The 14,393-nt window shown below is 44.5% G+C and overlaps 1 protein-coding gene across 1 annotated transcript in view; it reads right to left on the bottom strand.

Annotated features, from left to right (window-relative positions):
• The window catches only part of LOC144827218 (uncharacterized), a 346,090-nt gene extending 332,219 nt beyond the window's left edge, over positions 1-13,871 (bottom strand). The window contains exon 1 of the mRNA XM_078685608.1: positions 13,780-13,871. Coding sequence (XP_078541734.1) covers positions 13,780-13,786 — 7 coding nt within the window. The 5' untranslated portion in view covers positions 13,787-13,871. The remainder of the gene's footprint in view (positions 1-13,779) is intronic.
• Positions 13,872-14,393: the final 522 nt, after the last annotated feature.

Here is a 14,393-nt window from a genome sequence, read left to right as displayed (position 1 = left end):
GAAACCTTGGCATCATCCTCAACTCTTCCCTCTGCATGAACCGCCAGATCAACGCTGTTGCCTCCACTAGCTTCAACTGCCTGTGCATCCTCTGCAAGACCTTCAAATGGATCCCCCCTGACTGCATAAAGGTCGTCACCCACGCACTCATAACAAGCAGACTGGACTACGTCAGCGCCCTATACGCCGGAATCAACAGATCTCTCCTACACAGGCTACATACCATCCAGAATGCCGCTGCCAGACTCGTCCATGGGACTCCACATCACAGGCACATGACCCAACACCTACGAGACCTCCACGGGCTCCCTGTCGAGATGAGGATCACTTTCAAACTCCTCACCCATGCCTACAAATCCCTCAACAACATCGGACCTAAATACCTCAACGAGAGATTATAATTCCACGTACCCAAAAGGAACCTCCGCTCCGCCAACCTTGCCCTGGCGGAGGCCCCCCACATTCGCAGAAACAGAACAGGCAGAAGAGCCTTCTCCCACATCGCAGCTAAGACCTGGGACGAGCTCCCAGTGAACATCAGACGCTCCCCAACCCTGCACACATTCTGAAAGGACCTCAAGACCTGGCTTTTTGACTGATCCGGAGCACCCCCCCCCAGCGCCTTGAGACCCTCACGTGTGAGTAGTGCTTGATTGATTGATTAATTGAGACGATACATTGGTCTACCTCTGGCGCCTGGCGCATTCGGTACCAGTCCTCCTTGCTGAGTTAAAAAAGGTTTGGAGAATTCTTGAGTGTCCGTATTTACCCTGGGAAATCAAAGTTGATTCCCATTGGCAGAACGGCCGAAGTGCCACACACTGATTTACCACATGTGGAACTGCCATGGGTAGGGGAGGGAACACGATATCAGGGAATATGACTGGCAAATACAGCTCTCTCCTACTTAGATCTCAACATTGGAAGAGTGATTGAAGGAATACGTCGCTCTGTGTGATTTTGGCTTGAACTGCCGGTATCCCTAATGGGTCAAATAGCAATTGCAAAAATGATTATCCTACCCCGATGTCTACATGCATTACAACACTCATTTTACATTATCCAGCGGCACTACTTCCAGACGTTGGATGCCTTGGTGGCAGAGCTCCTATGGGGCAAGAAGCGTAGCAGAGTAAGGCTGGCAATGTTACAAAGAAGATGTGCAAGGAATGGGCGGAGGTTCCCTGCTTAGAATTTTATTATATGACATCTCATTCACAAAATGCAATCCATTGGCTGGACAGTGACGATAATTGGGAGAGACACTTCCGGCACACATTTGGGCCGCACGCTGACGGAGCTTTTATTATTTGGGCAGGGCGTCCCCCGAGCAACCCCATAGATTGTGCGGCATATGGGCATAACATGGGAAAATGTGGTGCGGTGGGTGGTGCAGTGTGCCCCTTACGCACCGGATATGCCTATATGGACGCTGCGCTCTTTTGCCTGTATTGCTAAATCTATGTCGGTGACATGGAGGAGGGAAGGGGGATGTCAGACACTAGGAGACCTATGCATAGATGGGAAATGTATAACTTGCAAAGAAGCAGGGGTCACCTTTAATTTAGGGGCAGGACAATTTCTACAATATAAAAAGATCTCAAGTGGGCTAAATGGGATGTGCTGGTAGGAGAGTAATTGAAGGAAAGAGAATGGGAGAAAATACATGAAGGGGTCCGAGTAAGCACAATTTAATTTAGTGACTATTGTGGTGTATCCGACAAGGATTATGGTTGTTGCTGGAGTAGAGTTTTAATGCCCCTCAACCAATAACCCAATTTCTTACATTGGTGTTCACTTGTGGTTATTCGTGATTGTGTTTTTTTCAGTACCTAAAATAATTTAACATACAATTATAATTTTTTTCTAAATTCTCCTTAGTTTGTGACTTGCCTGTTTATTCCTATTTCCAAATTTGCGTTTGCCTCACATCCTTTTTGCTACAAAGGAGATGGGGTTGATCAACTCTGACAAACTCAACAAGGTGGAGCTACAGAGGCTCAGGAAGGAGAGAGGGCTGAATGTGAGAAGGAAGGCCACCAAAGTGGACTTTCCCAGGCCTCTCTATTGGTTGCTACAAAGGCTAACAGTTCCTCTTTGACATGTGCTTTTGAGTGCCTCAGGACGGACTGGGGGTTGTCAAAATAATCATGGCAGCCAATTGAATACAACTGTTACTTGCCTTACTGTAGCCACTGTATGTGATGTGTCTTGTCTAGGGATCATTTCCCTCATCTTCTTTTCTAACGTCTTCAATTGACTATCTCAGGATTTGCACCAGTCAGGGCCGGACTGGTGATGCTGGTACAGGGCAATCCTCCGGTAGGCCGGAAGGGTGGGGGCTGGTTTTGTCACAGAGGGCCGGTTTTGTTCCTGGGGGCGATTTCTTTAGCAAAATTGGTCACCAGTAACAAAATTAGAAGGCCACCCTGACAGCCTCTGCACTTTGACCTGCAAAAAGCACCACTGCCGGTACCAAAGTCACTGTTGGATTTAGCAGTGCGTGTGCGCGTATGTATTACACTTTTGGCGTCACTCACCACCTGCCTTAGAGAGGCAGTGCGCACAGCACCAGAAACTGTCCGGGAGAGCCAATGACAGTGAGAGTTTAGGGCTCGAGTCGGATGAAGGACCTGCGTCCCCTCCCCAAGATCGCCTGTAGGCACCGACCGCAGTATAGTGCACGGTGTGCCCTCTACAGGGCCGTTTCTACCATTAGGCAAGCCTAGGCGGCTGCCTAGGGCGGCAAAAGGAGGAGGGCGGCAAAAAACACAAGTTTGGGGATCCCCTTAATAACAATCAATAGCTAAGGATTCGGAAGGAATAACTCTGGAGAAATGTATGAAAAAAAGACCAAAACAGTGTCTGTCTTCCTCCGTGAAAAAACGATTGGAATGTACACATTTCATTTCCGGCTGCTTGCATTTTTCCGATAGCCTCACATTTCAGGATAGTTTACTGACAATTTGAAGGCTTTCTGTCTGTGCCACACATAGACATTTTTCAAATCAAAATATCGGATTCACCAAGAAATAACACCTAAATAGAGTCCCTAATTAGAAAAAAAATGAAGAGATGAGGCAAGGTGAGGCCTACACAAATGTCCGCTCCGATTTATTCAGCTCTAAGTTCCAGGGGATCTCCGTCTATCCCGCTCACTGCAATTTCAAGTGCTGTCCCAAGGTAGTGTTGATAGTGGAGGGGAGGGGAGGCAGACAGTGGAAATTGCTGGTGTGCAATTCATAAGCAGACCCTATGGCCGGAGATAAGTAAACATGACAAAATTGCATAGAAGGGGACCAACATTTCAGATGGGGATACGTCTGCCCAGCCCCTCACCCTGTAAAAGAGGCCTTATTTACAAGGCTTTGTTCGCCATAAGTTGGCAGGGTATGCTCAGACGTGAGTCCCTTGCTCACTTTGCCACTGGATTCAAGCAAGCCTGGCTGAAGACAACTGAAATTCCAGAAACCGGTCCTAGGAAGCTTGTTTCCGGTCCAGGGAAGGCATGGCTTGGCAGTTCGGGCTGGACTGTTCCCATGAGGCACAGGATCAGACTGATTTGCATATGGCCATGTCTGAACTGGGGTGGCAGAGTGGGCTAAAGAACGGTGATGGATTAAACCCAGATCTTTTGACTGGGTGTGAGTGTTTGATTGGTTCAGATGCTCCGTTCATCACCACCCCCTTTTGTACCGCTTTATTTACAAGGCAGCGTTAAGTGGCTTAAAATAAGGCGAAACCCCTATCGCCACAGGAACGTCATAACATGTGATGTGCCTGTAGGGGCTTGTAAATATGCCCCATGGTTTTCTAAATATTGTGGTCGAAGATTTCAACGTAATACCGTGGCTCTGATGCGGAGATAGGGAGCTCCCATAGCTGAAAGATTCACATGAATACTTGTGAGTGTGATACTGCAATAACAAAGAATAGTACCTATACGAGGTAAAGCTACTACCATATGTGGGTCAGGTAAAGTAAGCAGTTTGGCAGTATGCAATACTCTTTGGGCTAGATGTAGGTAAATGGCATTTACCGATTCGTAAATACCAAATTTTACCGATTCGGTATTTACCAATCGGTAAATGCTATGTAGGTAAATATTCTTTAAAAATTACCGAATCGTTAAGATTCGGTAATTACCGAATCGGTATTTACCAATTCGGTAATTGCCATTGATTCCTATGTGCCCTGAGGCCCATAGGAATCAATGGCAATTACCGAATCGGTAAATACCGATTTGGTAAAAATACCGAATTGTGAAGGGGGACAGGGTGTCTCTTTGACACCCTGTTGCACCCCTGATTCTGGCTTGTGTGCATGTGACACACATGCATGCCCGTAGGGCACAGGTGTACATGCACAGATGTGCATGTACACAGGAATTCGTTATTTACCATGAAATACTATTTCATGGTAAATAACTAATTCTTAAGGGCCTGTGGCACTAGTTTAAGTGCCACCTACATCTAGATTTATGGATTCAGTAAATATATCGATTCGGTATTTTACCGAATCGGTATATTTACCAAATCGGTAAATTTACAGAATCGTTAATAATTGGGCCCCCTACATATCAAATACCAAATATCGGCCGTTACCGACCGGTGTTTGGCGACCTACATCTGGCCCCTGGTCACTTAGATACTTAAACAGATGAGAATCTAAGACATTCTATCACTATCCGTTTCATAAATGAAATCACCTGCTCTCACCTTGCACCTCTCACATGTTTCGTCTTCTCAGGAGATGCCATAATTTTACATCTGACATTTGCCTTATCACCCCTCAGTTGGAATGTCCACAAAATGATAACATCCTTGAACCGAAAGACAATGTGAGCCTTTAAAATATCGGCTGTTCCCAGGGAAATTAATTTGTGGTCCCAGCGTGACCCCGTGGGTACACATTCACATGCCACCGCCATACTGGAGTTTGTCACAATGTGGCCCCACTTTTAGACTCTGCTCTCAGAAGCCAAGCGGCTAGGGAAATGAAGGGCTGTGTCAAGCTGAAGCCGTGGAATTTATACAGAGCTTGCCTAGGTCTGAAGAAAAAAATCCCATTGTACATATGTAAACCTGTTCTACTTCAATACTATTGTGGATGTGTTTTGTTGATTAATGTTGAATACAAGTTCTTTTTATATCTAATGCATTCATTCTTCTAGCCTGGATGACAGTGGGAGAGAGTGATGGTAGTAAAAGGAAGGGAAGCATTTTTCTATTCTTGCCAAGGGTGGCAAAACACCTAGAAACGGCCCTGGCCCTCTAGTCAGTCAGAGAATGACACAGGAGAAACAAGCAGCATTATTAGTCTAGATAGGCCTCCATAGTATTAAGTACGTGTAACTTACTGTTTTCAAACGCTTAGAAACGTGAAAAATGTTCCTACATTCATGGCGCAAATGTATTTTAATGTACAATCCAGCGCCATCGAGCAGCAGAGCCGGTCACTGAGCGCACTTTAAACGGAATAGGTATGCATGCAAACGCACATGCAGCTAGGATGTGGATGCCGTGCCCTTGTGGTTTCAAGTACAAATACATGTCTGTTTTGTACGGACATCACCTTGCATGGCAGAGCATTTAGGGCAGCGCGCAGCCAGATGCATGTGATTGAAAATAAATCCCCTGTCCCGTGTTTGGTAATGAGTGTAGTTCGAACAAAGGAGTGAATACACCTCGCATGTGACTTTCCCCTATTCCATGTTTGAGGGTGAGTGGTACATATTTATCTTTGCTTGCATCGAACAAGTCTCTTTACATGTCCTGAACCAGAACAATGTTCCTTAGTATCTTTTGTTCTGCCAGTCACAGGTCTGTTAGGTAACCCAGTAAGTTTGCGCCATGACAGACCAACATTGAGCAGGTGCTGAAATGAAATGTTCCTTGGGATGTATGTATGAATGGCGTTTTTTTGTGTGCAAATCCAGCAACAGAGGGTTAAAAATAGTAGGGAGTACATTTATCATTGTAATACAGGGAAGTTGTATCTGGGTCTGGGACAAGCAAAGAGTCATAGTTATCATGCTTGTCAGGTCTTTGAAAGGGTGCTGTTTTAAACTAAAATGCATGATGCAGAAGGCCTGTCTTCTGGTTCTCTTTATTGCAGTTTCTGGCCCTTAGTCTGAAAATGCTAAGACAGCATTGTGCTGGTAAACAACCTTTACAACGCAACTTTTACCACGCAGTGCCTTTACAACGCAACTTTTACAACGCAAACCATTACAACGCATTGGGCTGGGGGCGCTCTAGGATAGGGAATAGGTTTAATGTACTATCCAACACCTTCCCTACTATCCACGGGGACTGGAGTTGGAATAGTAAATTAAACAATTCACTATCCAACGCCTACAAGCACTATGCGTTGTAATGGTATGCGTTGTAAAAACCGCGTTGCAAAAGCATGCGATGTAAAAGCATGCGTTGTAATGTCATACATCCCATTGTGTTGTGTCTACTATATGGCGTCTTACATTTGTCTGTGAGGTAGAGAGGCATGCTTTATGAAAATGTCTAATCCATCCGTAGATGCAACAGGTATTAAAGGTGATGTGGGTGGTCAGCGGGTGCCAATGGAGGTCTTGACGTATGACAATGATCCAGCGGAGCTTCCTCAGTCATTTGATAAATCCTCTGATCTCGCTTTTAGTGGTGTTTCTGGCCTGGCTGCTTATGTATGTATGCTGGATTCTTATGTATGTGGGAAAAATGTGTTGAAAATGCATTGTTTTGGCCTTTCAGTCTCCAAAGTTTTCTTGAGGGGGCGAACCACCCAAACCTTGCCTAGTAGTGGTCAGGCTCTCTCACTGCGCTTGCCTGCTACACACCGTATAGGGGCTGGTCTGACTTATTCTTTATGTTCTCTGATTCAGTACTCTTGTGTCTATTCTTGGTGTTCTCTTGAAGAATGTCAATGGGTACATATGACTGGGTAACCTGGTGCTCTTTAAGGTCATCATTTACTATTTACTGTGCTTTGAAAGTTAAAACAATTAAATGTGTAACGACAAATGTGTTGTAAAATGCACCGCTTTGGTCTTTCTTTTTCCAAAATTTCCTTAGAAGGAGAACCTTTCTGAGCCGCCATAGCAGTGGTCAGGCTCACTCACTGCGCTTGCTCGCTACGAACGGGCTGGTCTGACAAAATTTGCCAGGTTGCTTTCAGTTCCCAGTCTGACTCTGGCACCAGTTTAGTAGAATTAGCCTGGAAGACCATAACTTGTGTTGAGTGGAAGGCAATGCACCCCTTTCTTTGTGCCATATGTAGGATTGCCACCCTCTCTCTAATGGAAAAGAACTGCCTAATGAGGGAACTTGACGGGGACCCAGCTTAGGTTGTTGAGCCAGTAACTTATGTACTCACTCTAAAACAAGGCACATTGACAGGTCTTCTTTAGGTGTTATTCTTGCATTTTTCTGATCTTGTATATTTGTCAATTTTTCCTTGAGCATGTGTTCGCTTGCTCTTATCCTTCGCTATCTTGCTCACATGTGTCAAGCCTGTCTCAGCTGTTGGGGGTGTATTGCTGTGTACTACATGGTGCCAGAGGATTACTTTTCCAATTATTCAACATTTGGGTCTCCACCCCTTGCTACACTCGAAGGAAACCCCCACCCCACTGCTGGATGTAGTGGTCAGGGCCTTAGCTCTAGCTCTTGCAATCCCCCTAATTCTCCCAATCATTCTTTTCTCAGCAGTTTCCCAAGCCAGGTCATCTGATTCCGAGTTGTATCTTTTACTTTGGGGCGAGAGGCTGTGTTTTAGATTATGCGTGGTAGGCCATCAGGTGCACAGGTCACTTTTTCAATACCTTTGGATGTGCACAGAGTATGCAAGGTCCAACTGGTTGCTCAAAACCCCAAGTCTGTTGATACTTAGGTGTTCCTAGCTGTGGAGGCCCCCTGTTGATTCTCCAGAGTGGTCGGGGTTGTGGTAAGAAGGCAGGGGTGAGCCACCCCAGACCTATGTAGCAGTGCATAATCCCCAGGGGCACAAACCCTGTATCACCCTCATGAGCAGGGAGAGTCAATCCCAAACTGATCCAGGTCAGAATTCTCAATTTGGCCTGATATGATGCTTGTTTTTTCGTGGTCTGAACACAGGCTGCTTCAGGTTTGTTGCCCTCCACTGTACCTCCTGATCTTTTGCTTGTTGTCTGGGACTGTGTTCTTCTCCATGGTTCCATTCCCAGGAACAATGGTACCAGCCTGCATCACCTCCCACACCAGGCCGTTCTCACGACCACTGGCATGGTCCACCGCAACAACCACAGGGGCACACAGAAATACCTGGCGAGTACGCCACTTGTGTTCTTCTGCCCTTTCCCTCTCTCGTCGGCCTCAGCTAGGCTACGGTCGCATCTCGCCATCCTTCTTCTGGGTCTCGACTACCTCTCAGGTTTCTCTGCGCTGGATCACAGTCCAGTTTCAATCCTGCAGCCAGGTCCCAGCAGCACTTCCCAGCAGCTTCAGCTGTTTTTCCATTAAAATTAAATGTTGTACCATAGGATTATTGTCAGGATTATTGTCGGGGAGTGAGGCAGCAACCTTACAGGGTCGCAACAGCCATTTTGTCCTGCTGCTACACTGGCACTCTTTGCAGTTTAACCGTATTTGGTTGCTAAATTCTTGACCTCAGATAGTAGAACAATTTTTTTTAGATTTGCTTGTGCCAGACAACTTTATAAAACTGCCTCCATTTGATCCAAGAGAAAGCTGAAGGCACTCCTAAAATTAAGAGTAACAAATGTTGACACATACGAATGATGAGTTCTCTGGGAAAGGAAATAGCTTACTACACATATCTAGCCTAGTCTATGGAGTTTATGTAGTGTAGCATGCATAACCTACAGGGAAAACGATTAATATCAAGTTGCTAAAATTAATTATAAAAAGACAAGAAAAAGAAAGTGGCAACTCTCATGGCAAACTCAGGTTAGGAAACTTGGTTTTAATTTTGCAGTGGAAAAAAGCGGTGAGACAAACATAGAGAGGCGCAGGGTAGGGAAAGAGTTAAGTGGAGTAATGAGAGTATGAAGTGCGGAATCCACAAAAAGTGGACAGTAAAACAAGCATGTGGGGTAGGAACATAAGCCAATTTTAAAATGCGTGAAAGGGAGGAGTTGGGGGTTCGTCACTAAGAAAAATTAGGGGAACGAGCAAGGAGGAGGTAGGAAGGGAAAAGGAATGTTGGTTAGAAAAAAGCAGCAGAAGGCATTCGGGACAACAGAAATGATAAAATATTGAAATGTCACTCATTGCCTAAACATGGAAAGGTAAGGGGGTGAAAGCGTTAAGAATCAAAGAGGAACCCTTTTCAAGTGAAATTGCGTTTACACCTTTACAAAAGCATGTATAATGTTACTTTGAGAAAATGGTAAAAGCCATTATTGTGAAAACTTTGGGTACACAGTTCAGGATGAAATGGCTTCACAGAACTGGTGTTTCCATGAAATCAAATCACATGCAACATAGTTGTATAGAACTGATTCAATGATTACATTGTAACTGTGCAGGCACATGATTCTTGTTACTTTATTTCTCTTTGGGTACATTCACAGCCCCCTTTTTAGGTTTCACCAGCACAGGGCTTGCACTGTGCTTGTGAAATCTAATGTATTTAATATAAATGTTAAAAGGGGCTTACATCCCGCCCCCTTGCTTTCCTTGCTTTTAATTGGTTCCTGTGTTTGCCACTTACTATCCCCCCTTTTCTATTGGTTTGTAGCATACTGTTTCCTGTTGTTCCTCGTGTTGTTCCTCGTGTGCGTCTCTTATCAGTTTTCCTTAGCGCAAGTACTGTTTCCACCTGCTTTTGTGAACAATTTTTTCAATGTTGTGCTGTGCTTGTTTTTATTTTTAAAGTGATGCCATTTCTGCTTGAAGGCTTAATTAGTTTCTCAAAAGTTTTCGCCATCTGATCTGGTGTCTTTCATTAGTTTATCTGGTTTCTATTTCACTCACGCTGTAAATTTAATTTCTTACACAATGCAGATTCAGGTAAGCAGTTCTTGCTAACTAATGTAATTTTTATTGTGCATGGGCCAGGAAATATGGTTTGATTGATTCAAGTGTGGTAACTGTTGGAAAATGGCCACATCTTTGGACAGTAAGGCTGCTCTGGTGCTGCCTTCCAAGTTTTGATTTACAGTATGGTGATGAGTACCTGTGCTACCGTCCTCGCTGGACTGCTTAATATTTTTCTTTAGCAGGTACGTGGGCACCATTCACTTCATCTACGACCCGGCTGCATTGGCCCCACTTATTATTGCTATGATCTAGCGCCGCTTGTTCCCACATGTAGCTGCTCTAGGAATACTGCTGGCTTGTGCAGTGCTACTTCCTTGGTTTTAGCATCTGTGGGGACTCCCATTCCTTTTTTTATTTAAGTGTTTTTTTTTGTTTTAGCAGCTGGGGGTGCTGCGTGCCTTCTCTGATTTGTCAGCAGTGTGAGGAGATTTTTTTCACTGCATGTAAGGATAGAATTACAGCTTAATGTGGCTGCATTTGGCACCACATCAGAATATATTATACATAATTTTACTACATGTAGTAATTCACAAGCAAATCTATTAATCCCATAGGTGAAACTTAATGCATTTACCATTGCTTGTTCTTTTGTTGGCAGGACTGTAAAAGGAATACCGGAATATTTATGGATGATAACTAGAACTGTTTTAGAATGAAGCCTTTAAGAAAATATGTGTATGTGAGAGGCTGTAACTTAAGTTAAAAAAAAGATAAAAATCATTAATTGGACAATAGTTTACTTGTTAAAACATTAACTAATCACGGAGTTAATCATTTCCAAGCCAAAGGGACAGATTTACTAACATTTTGTGCCAGATTTGCATCACAAATGTGACGGAAAACTCACAATATATTTATTTGGGGATTTACTTTCCCCAGTACACTATATTTAGCACTCAGGGGTGGCTCCTCCATGTGGGCGAAGGAGCCACCCACGGCACGCCGAGCAAGAACCAAGTAGGTTTTTTCGGTCTGACGATCAGAAGCGACAAGAGACGGAATCTTGTCATCTTGGTAACGCTGGTGCCCATGAAGCGATAGTTCCGCCTCAAAGCGTTTTTTCAAAAAAGAAAAACGCACCTTTTTTTCACGAGACCACTATTTATGGTCTCTTTCTTGAACTAGGGCAGGACGCTCCTTAGCGTGGGCGGACCACCCAGTTCAAATCACCACGGTCCTGACGAAAACCCTTGAATCCATGTATGGGTTGAAACATGTAGACCTTCTTAAACAATAGTTTTGTATATTCACATTCACATAGCACACTTTGGCTATTTTTATATATTTTAAATACTACTTTTGACACCAAAGCCTACCTAATTAGGCAAAGGTGCCACACTTTAATTTTAACGAGGGTTCAAGCACTCAAGAATAAAATACTTGAAGTGAGTAGTGTTGGCCCATTTTAAACACAGTTTTTGATAGTCTTGAACACATAAAAAACTAAACCAGCTCCACTGTAATCAGGTGTCGCAGCACACCCTATAGGCACTCTGCCTATGGGGTGGGACCCCGATGATGAAGCATGTCACCAACTAGGTTGGTGAGTGAGGGGTCTTCTATAAGGATATCCATTATCCAGCAACAGGTTGGGGCAAAATGTGCTGACCAGAGCATTTAGGCTCATTGTTAGAGAGATATTTCTCTCTACCCACGAGGGGTTACTCCTCTATTGTTTTTTACATATTAGTTGGGGGACCAGGAGTTCCCACCTCACATAGTGCCTGTAATTATTTTTCCCTCTCTCTCTCTTTTGTTATGAAAATGATCACATATGTGCCAACTGTAATTATGATTCTATGAGAAAGCGTGGGAAGGAGGTACACAGCTGTTCATATATTGATGACATCAAAGGAAAAGAAAATATATTTTGTATAATAGGGTGGGTGTGAAAGGGGAAGGTGAGGTAGAGGAGGAGAAAGTTAGTGCATGCAGAAGGAGAGAGTGAAACGACAGCAATAGAGAGGAAGGGGATGAAGCATGAAACATGCAGATGAAGGGAATTCAGAAAGTGATGTATGGTATTGGTGCTTCAAAAAGTTAAATCAAATGTCTCCTATGAAATGTGGTGTCCCTTGTTCTGTACATGCAAACAAATATTCCTGAGTGACATTGTTACATTAGTTGCAATTGGGGAAGAGTAAGACCGGTGTATATGAGGACTCGTTACACAGGTCAAAGCAGGCAGGGTTTATTGGGAACGACGTCCCCAAGTTTTTGTTAATTTTGCCAAATCAGTTGCTATACTTGGTGCCAAAAAACAACCATTCCTGTACTGTTGGTCTGCCTCAGTCTGAAAGGAGCACAGGGCTCTCCTCTAACTGGTGAAGGGAGAGAAGGAACAGACAGCTGAAGAAGAAAACAAGCCTCTCCACAGTGTGTGGATGCTACCTGAAAGAAATGAAAGTGTGTGCAATTGGTTAATCAGCAAATGTAAAGTCTACTTGGGAGCCAGTTCAGGCCTTCATTTGTAGAATCATTTGTACCATTGTGGTGACAAAGAGTTCTTGTTTTTGAGATGTACTGTAAGGCCATTATCTGTTCTAGAATGTGTCATTTAATTGGAAAATTATATAAGAAAGGTTTGCACTAGGTAAATTCTGATAGCATAATACTAAAATATAACTTTTGAAAGCACTGTAAGCACTCAGATAATGGCAGATTTACTAAATGTTCGTGCAATGCGTTGGAGTAACCAAATGTGCCTACTGATGTTGTCATCTCCTGGACTGGCGCTTTAATTAGGGTGCCTAGAGCGATGCACAGCCTCGCATGGCGCAGAACGGGTGTGTGCTGTCTAGCATAGGATTTGTACTGGAAGCACAGCCATCTAGTTTAAATTCCCATGTCTATACTTTTCAGAAGGGTCCCACGTGCTAGAGGTGTGCGTGCAGTTTAGCACACATGCAATGCATGTTTTTTTCCTTGAAAAAAAAGGGACAGTACTTTTACAACTTATCTGCAGTTCATTTGTTGAGAAGCTTGACAGGAAAATTGCTGTAATTAAATTGCTTAACTGCGCCTTACACAAAGACATGGGTATCATTACCTGGTGTTATGACAGACTACACAATAACCCAGGTTCGCTATCTATCTACTGTCTTAGTGTGAGTTCATGTTTTGTAAATACATCAAATAAAATAGTTTGCCTTTGCCTACGTAATGTACGTGCAGTAGTTTAGGAAGGGTACCGTGGACCCTAATGTAAGCATGGAAAATGACCTCCTATTCCCATGCAGAGCATTATAAAACTGCACCACTCGAGTGTAGAGAACCCTTTACAGCCGGTCCCAGTGCCCCCCCCCCCCTGCCCCATTGGTGCCCACACCCCTGTACTAGCATCAAAGGACTGATGTGCCTGAGCTAGATTAGTGCAGGTTTACCAAGACGGCCCATATTCAGGGCGTGCTCTAGGGCGGTGCGACAGGTGCAGCCACACCTGTTGCTGAGCTCCGGAGACATGCGGTTAGAAATAACTTATGGTTGTAAAAGCACCTGCCTTGTGCTTCCAGCAGTTTTCAGGCTGCAATCAAAAATATTTTAGTGATTAATGTTCCTGTTGGGGAGAGATGGAGCTGTTTGTCTATTAGCAGTTTGACTCATCATAAAGTAAGGCAAATGGTTAATATGCCTGCTGCAAAAAACATCTTTCATGCTCTGATCGAATCCTCTCCGATCTGCACAACCAGCCTCATTCTACGGCCCGCGGTAACAACTCGCCCGTCGCTCATGGCGCACTCACCGGCCATCGTCCTCCTCCTGCTGTGGGGCTGCTGGCAGCAGTTCGGATCCCAGCTTTGCTTTCACCACGCTTCAGAGCGTCCAACAGTCGCCATGGAAACGAATACATTGCACAATTTCCGGGGAGGAACGGCAGCTGTAAATGACAGCTCTAGAGGCCGAACCAGGCTGCACGCAGCAGACTATTTGCATAAGTAAACATACCCCAGGCAAGGCGACGGAGGGATGACCCCGCGTCCCGCCGGAAGCCTTGTTATTGCTGCACTGTGACCCTCGCCCTGCTCCTCTAGGACACTCCTGTGCTGAGCCGCACTCACAGCTTTGTAGCCCGCATTTTCCTGTTATGTTTTGTTATTTTCTGTACGGATCGTCTCTTCATAACTGGTGTACAGAAAGAACATCCCGAAAGAGACCCTTTCGGGTGATTGTGCGCTTTACAAATGTGGACTTTAAGACGGCGTTAGTGTGTTTAGACAGGATTGCATACAAGAAGGGATGCTCCAATCTTCCACCCACCTATATTTAGCAGTCTCTTGCCACGTTTTACTTTGTAGTGCTAGTAACTAAAGACCAGCCCGAAAATGAAACGACCCCTCACTTTGAATCGACCTGTGT

This window comes from Lissotriton helveticus, chromosome 4_1, assembly GCF_964261635.1.
Source record: "Lissotriton helveticus chromosome 4_1, aLisHel1.1, whole genome shotgun sequence".
NCBI lineage: Eukaryota > Metazoa > Chordata > Amphibia > Caudata > Salamandridae > Lissotriton > Lissotriton helveticus.
Note: the sequence above shows the minus strand (reverse complement) of the source record. Positions and strands in the feature narration are given on the sequence as shown.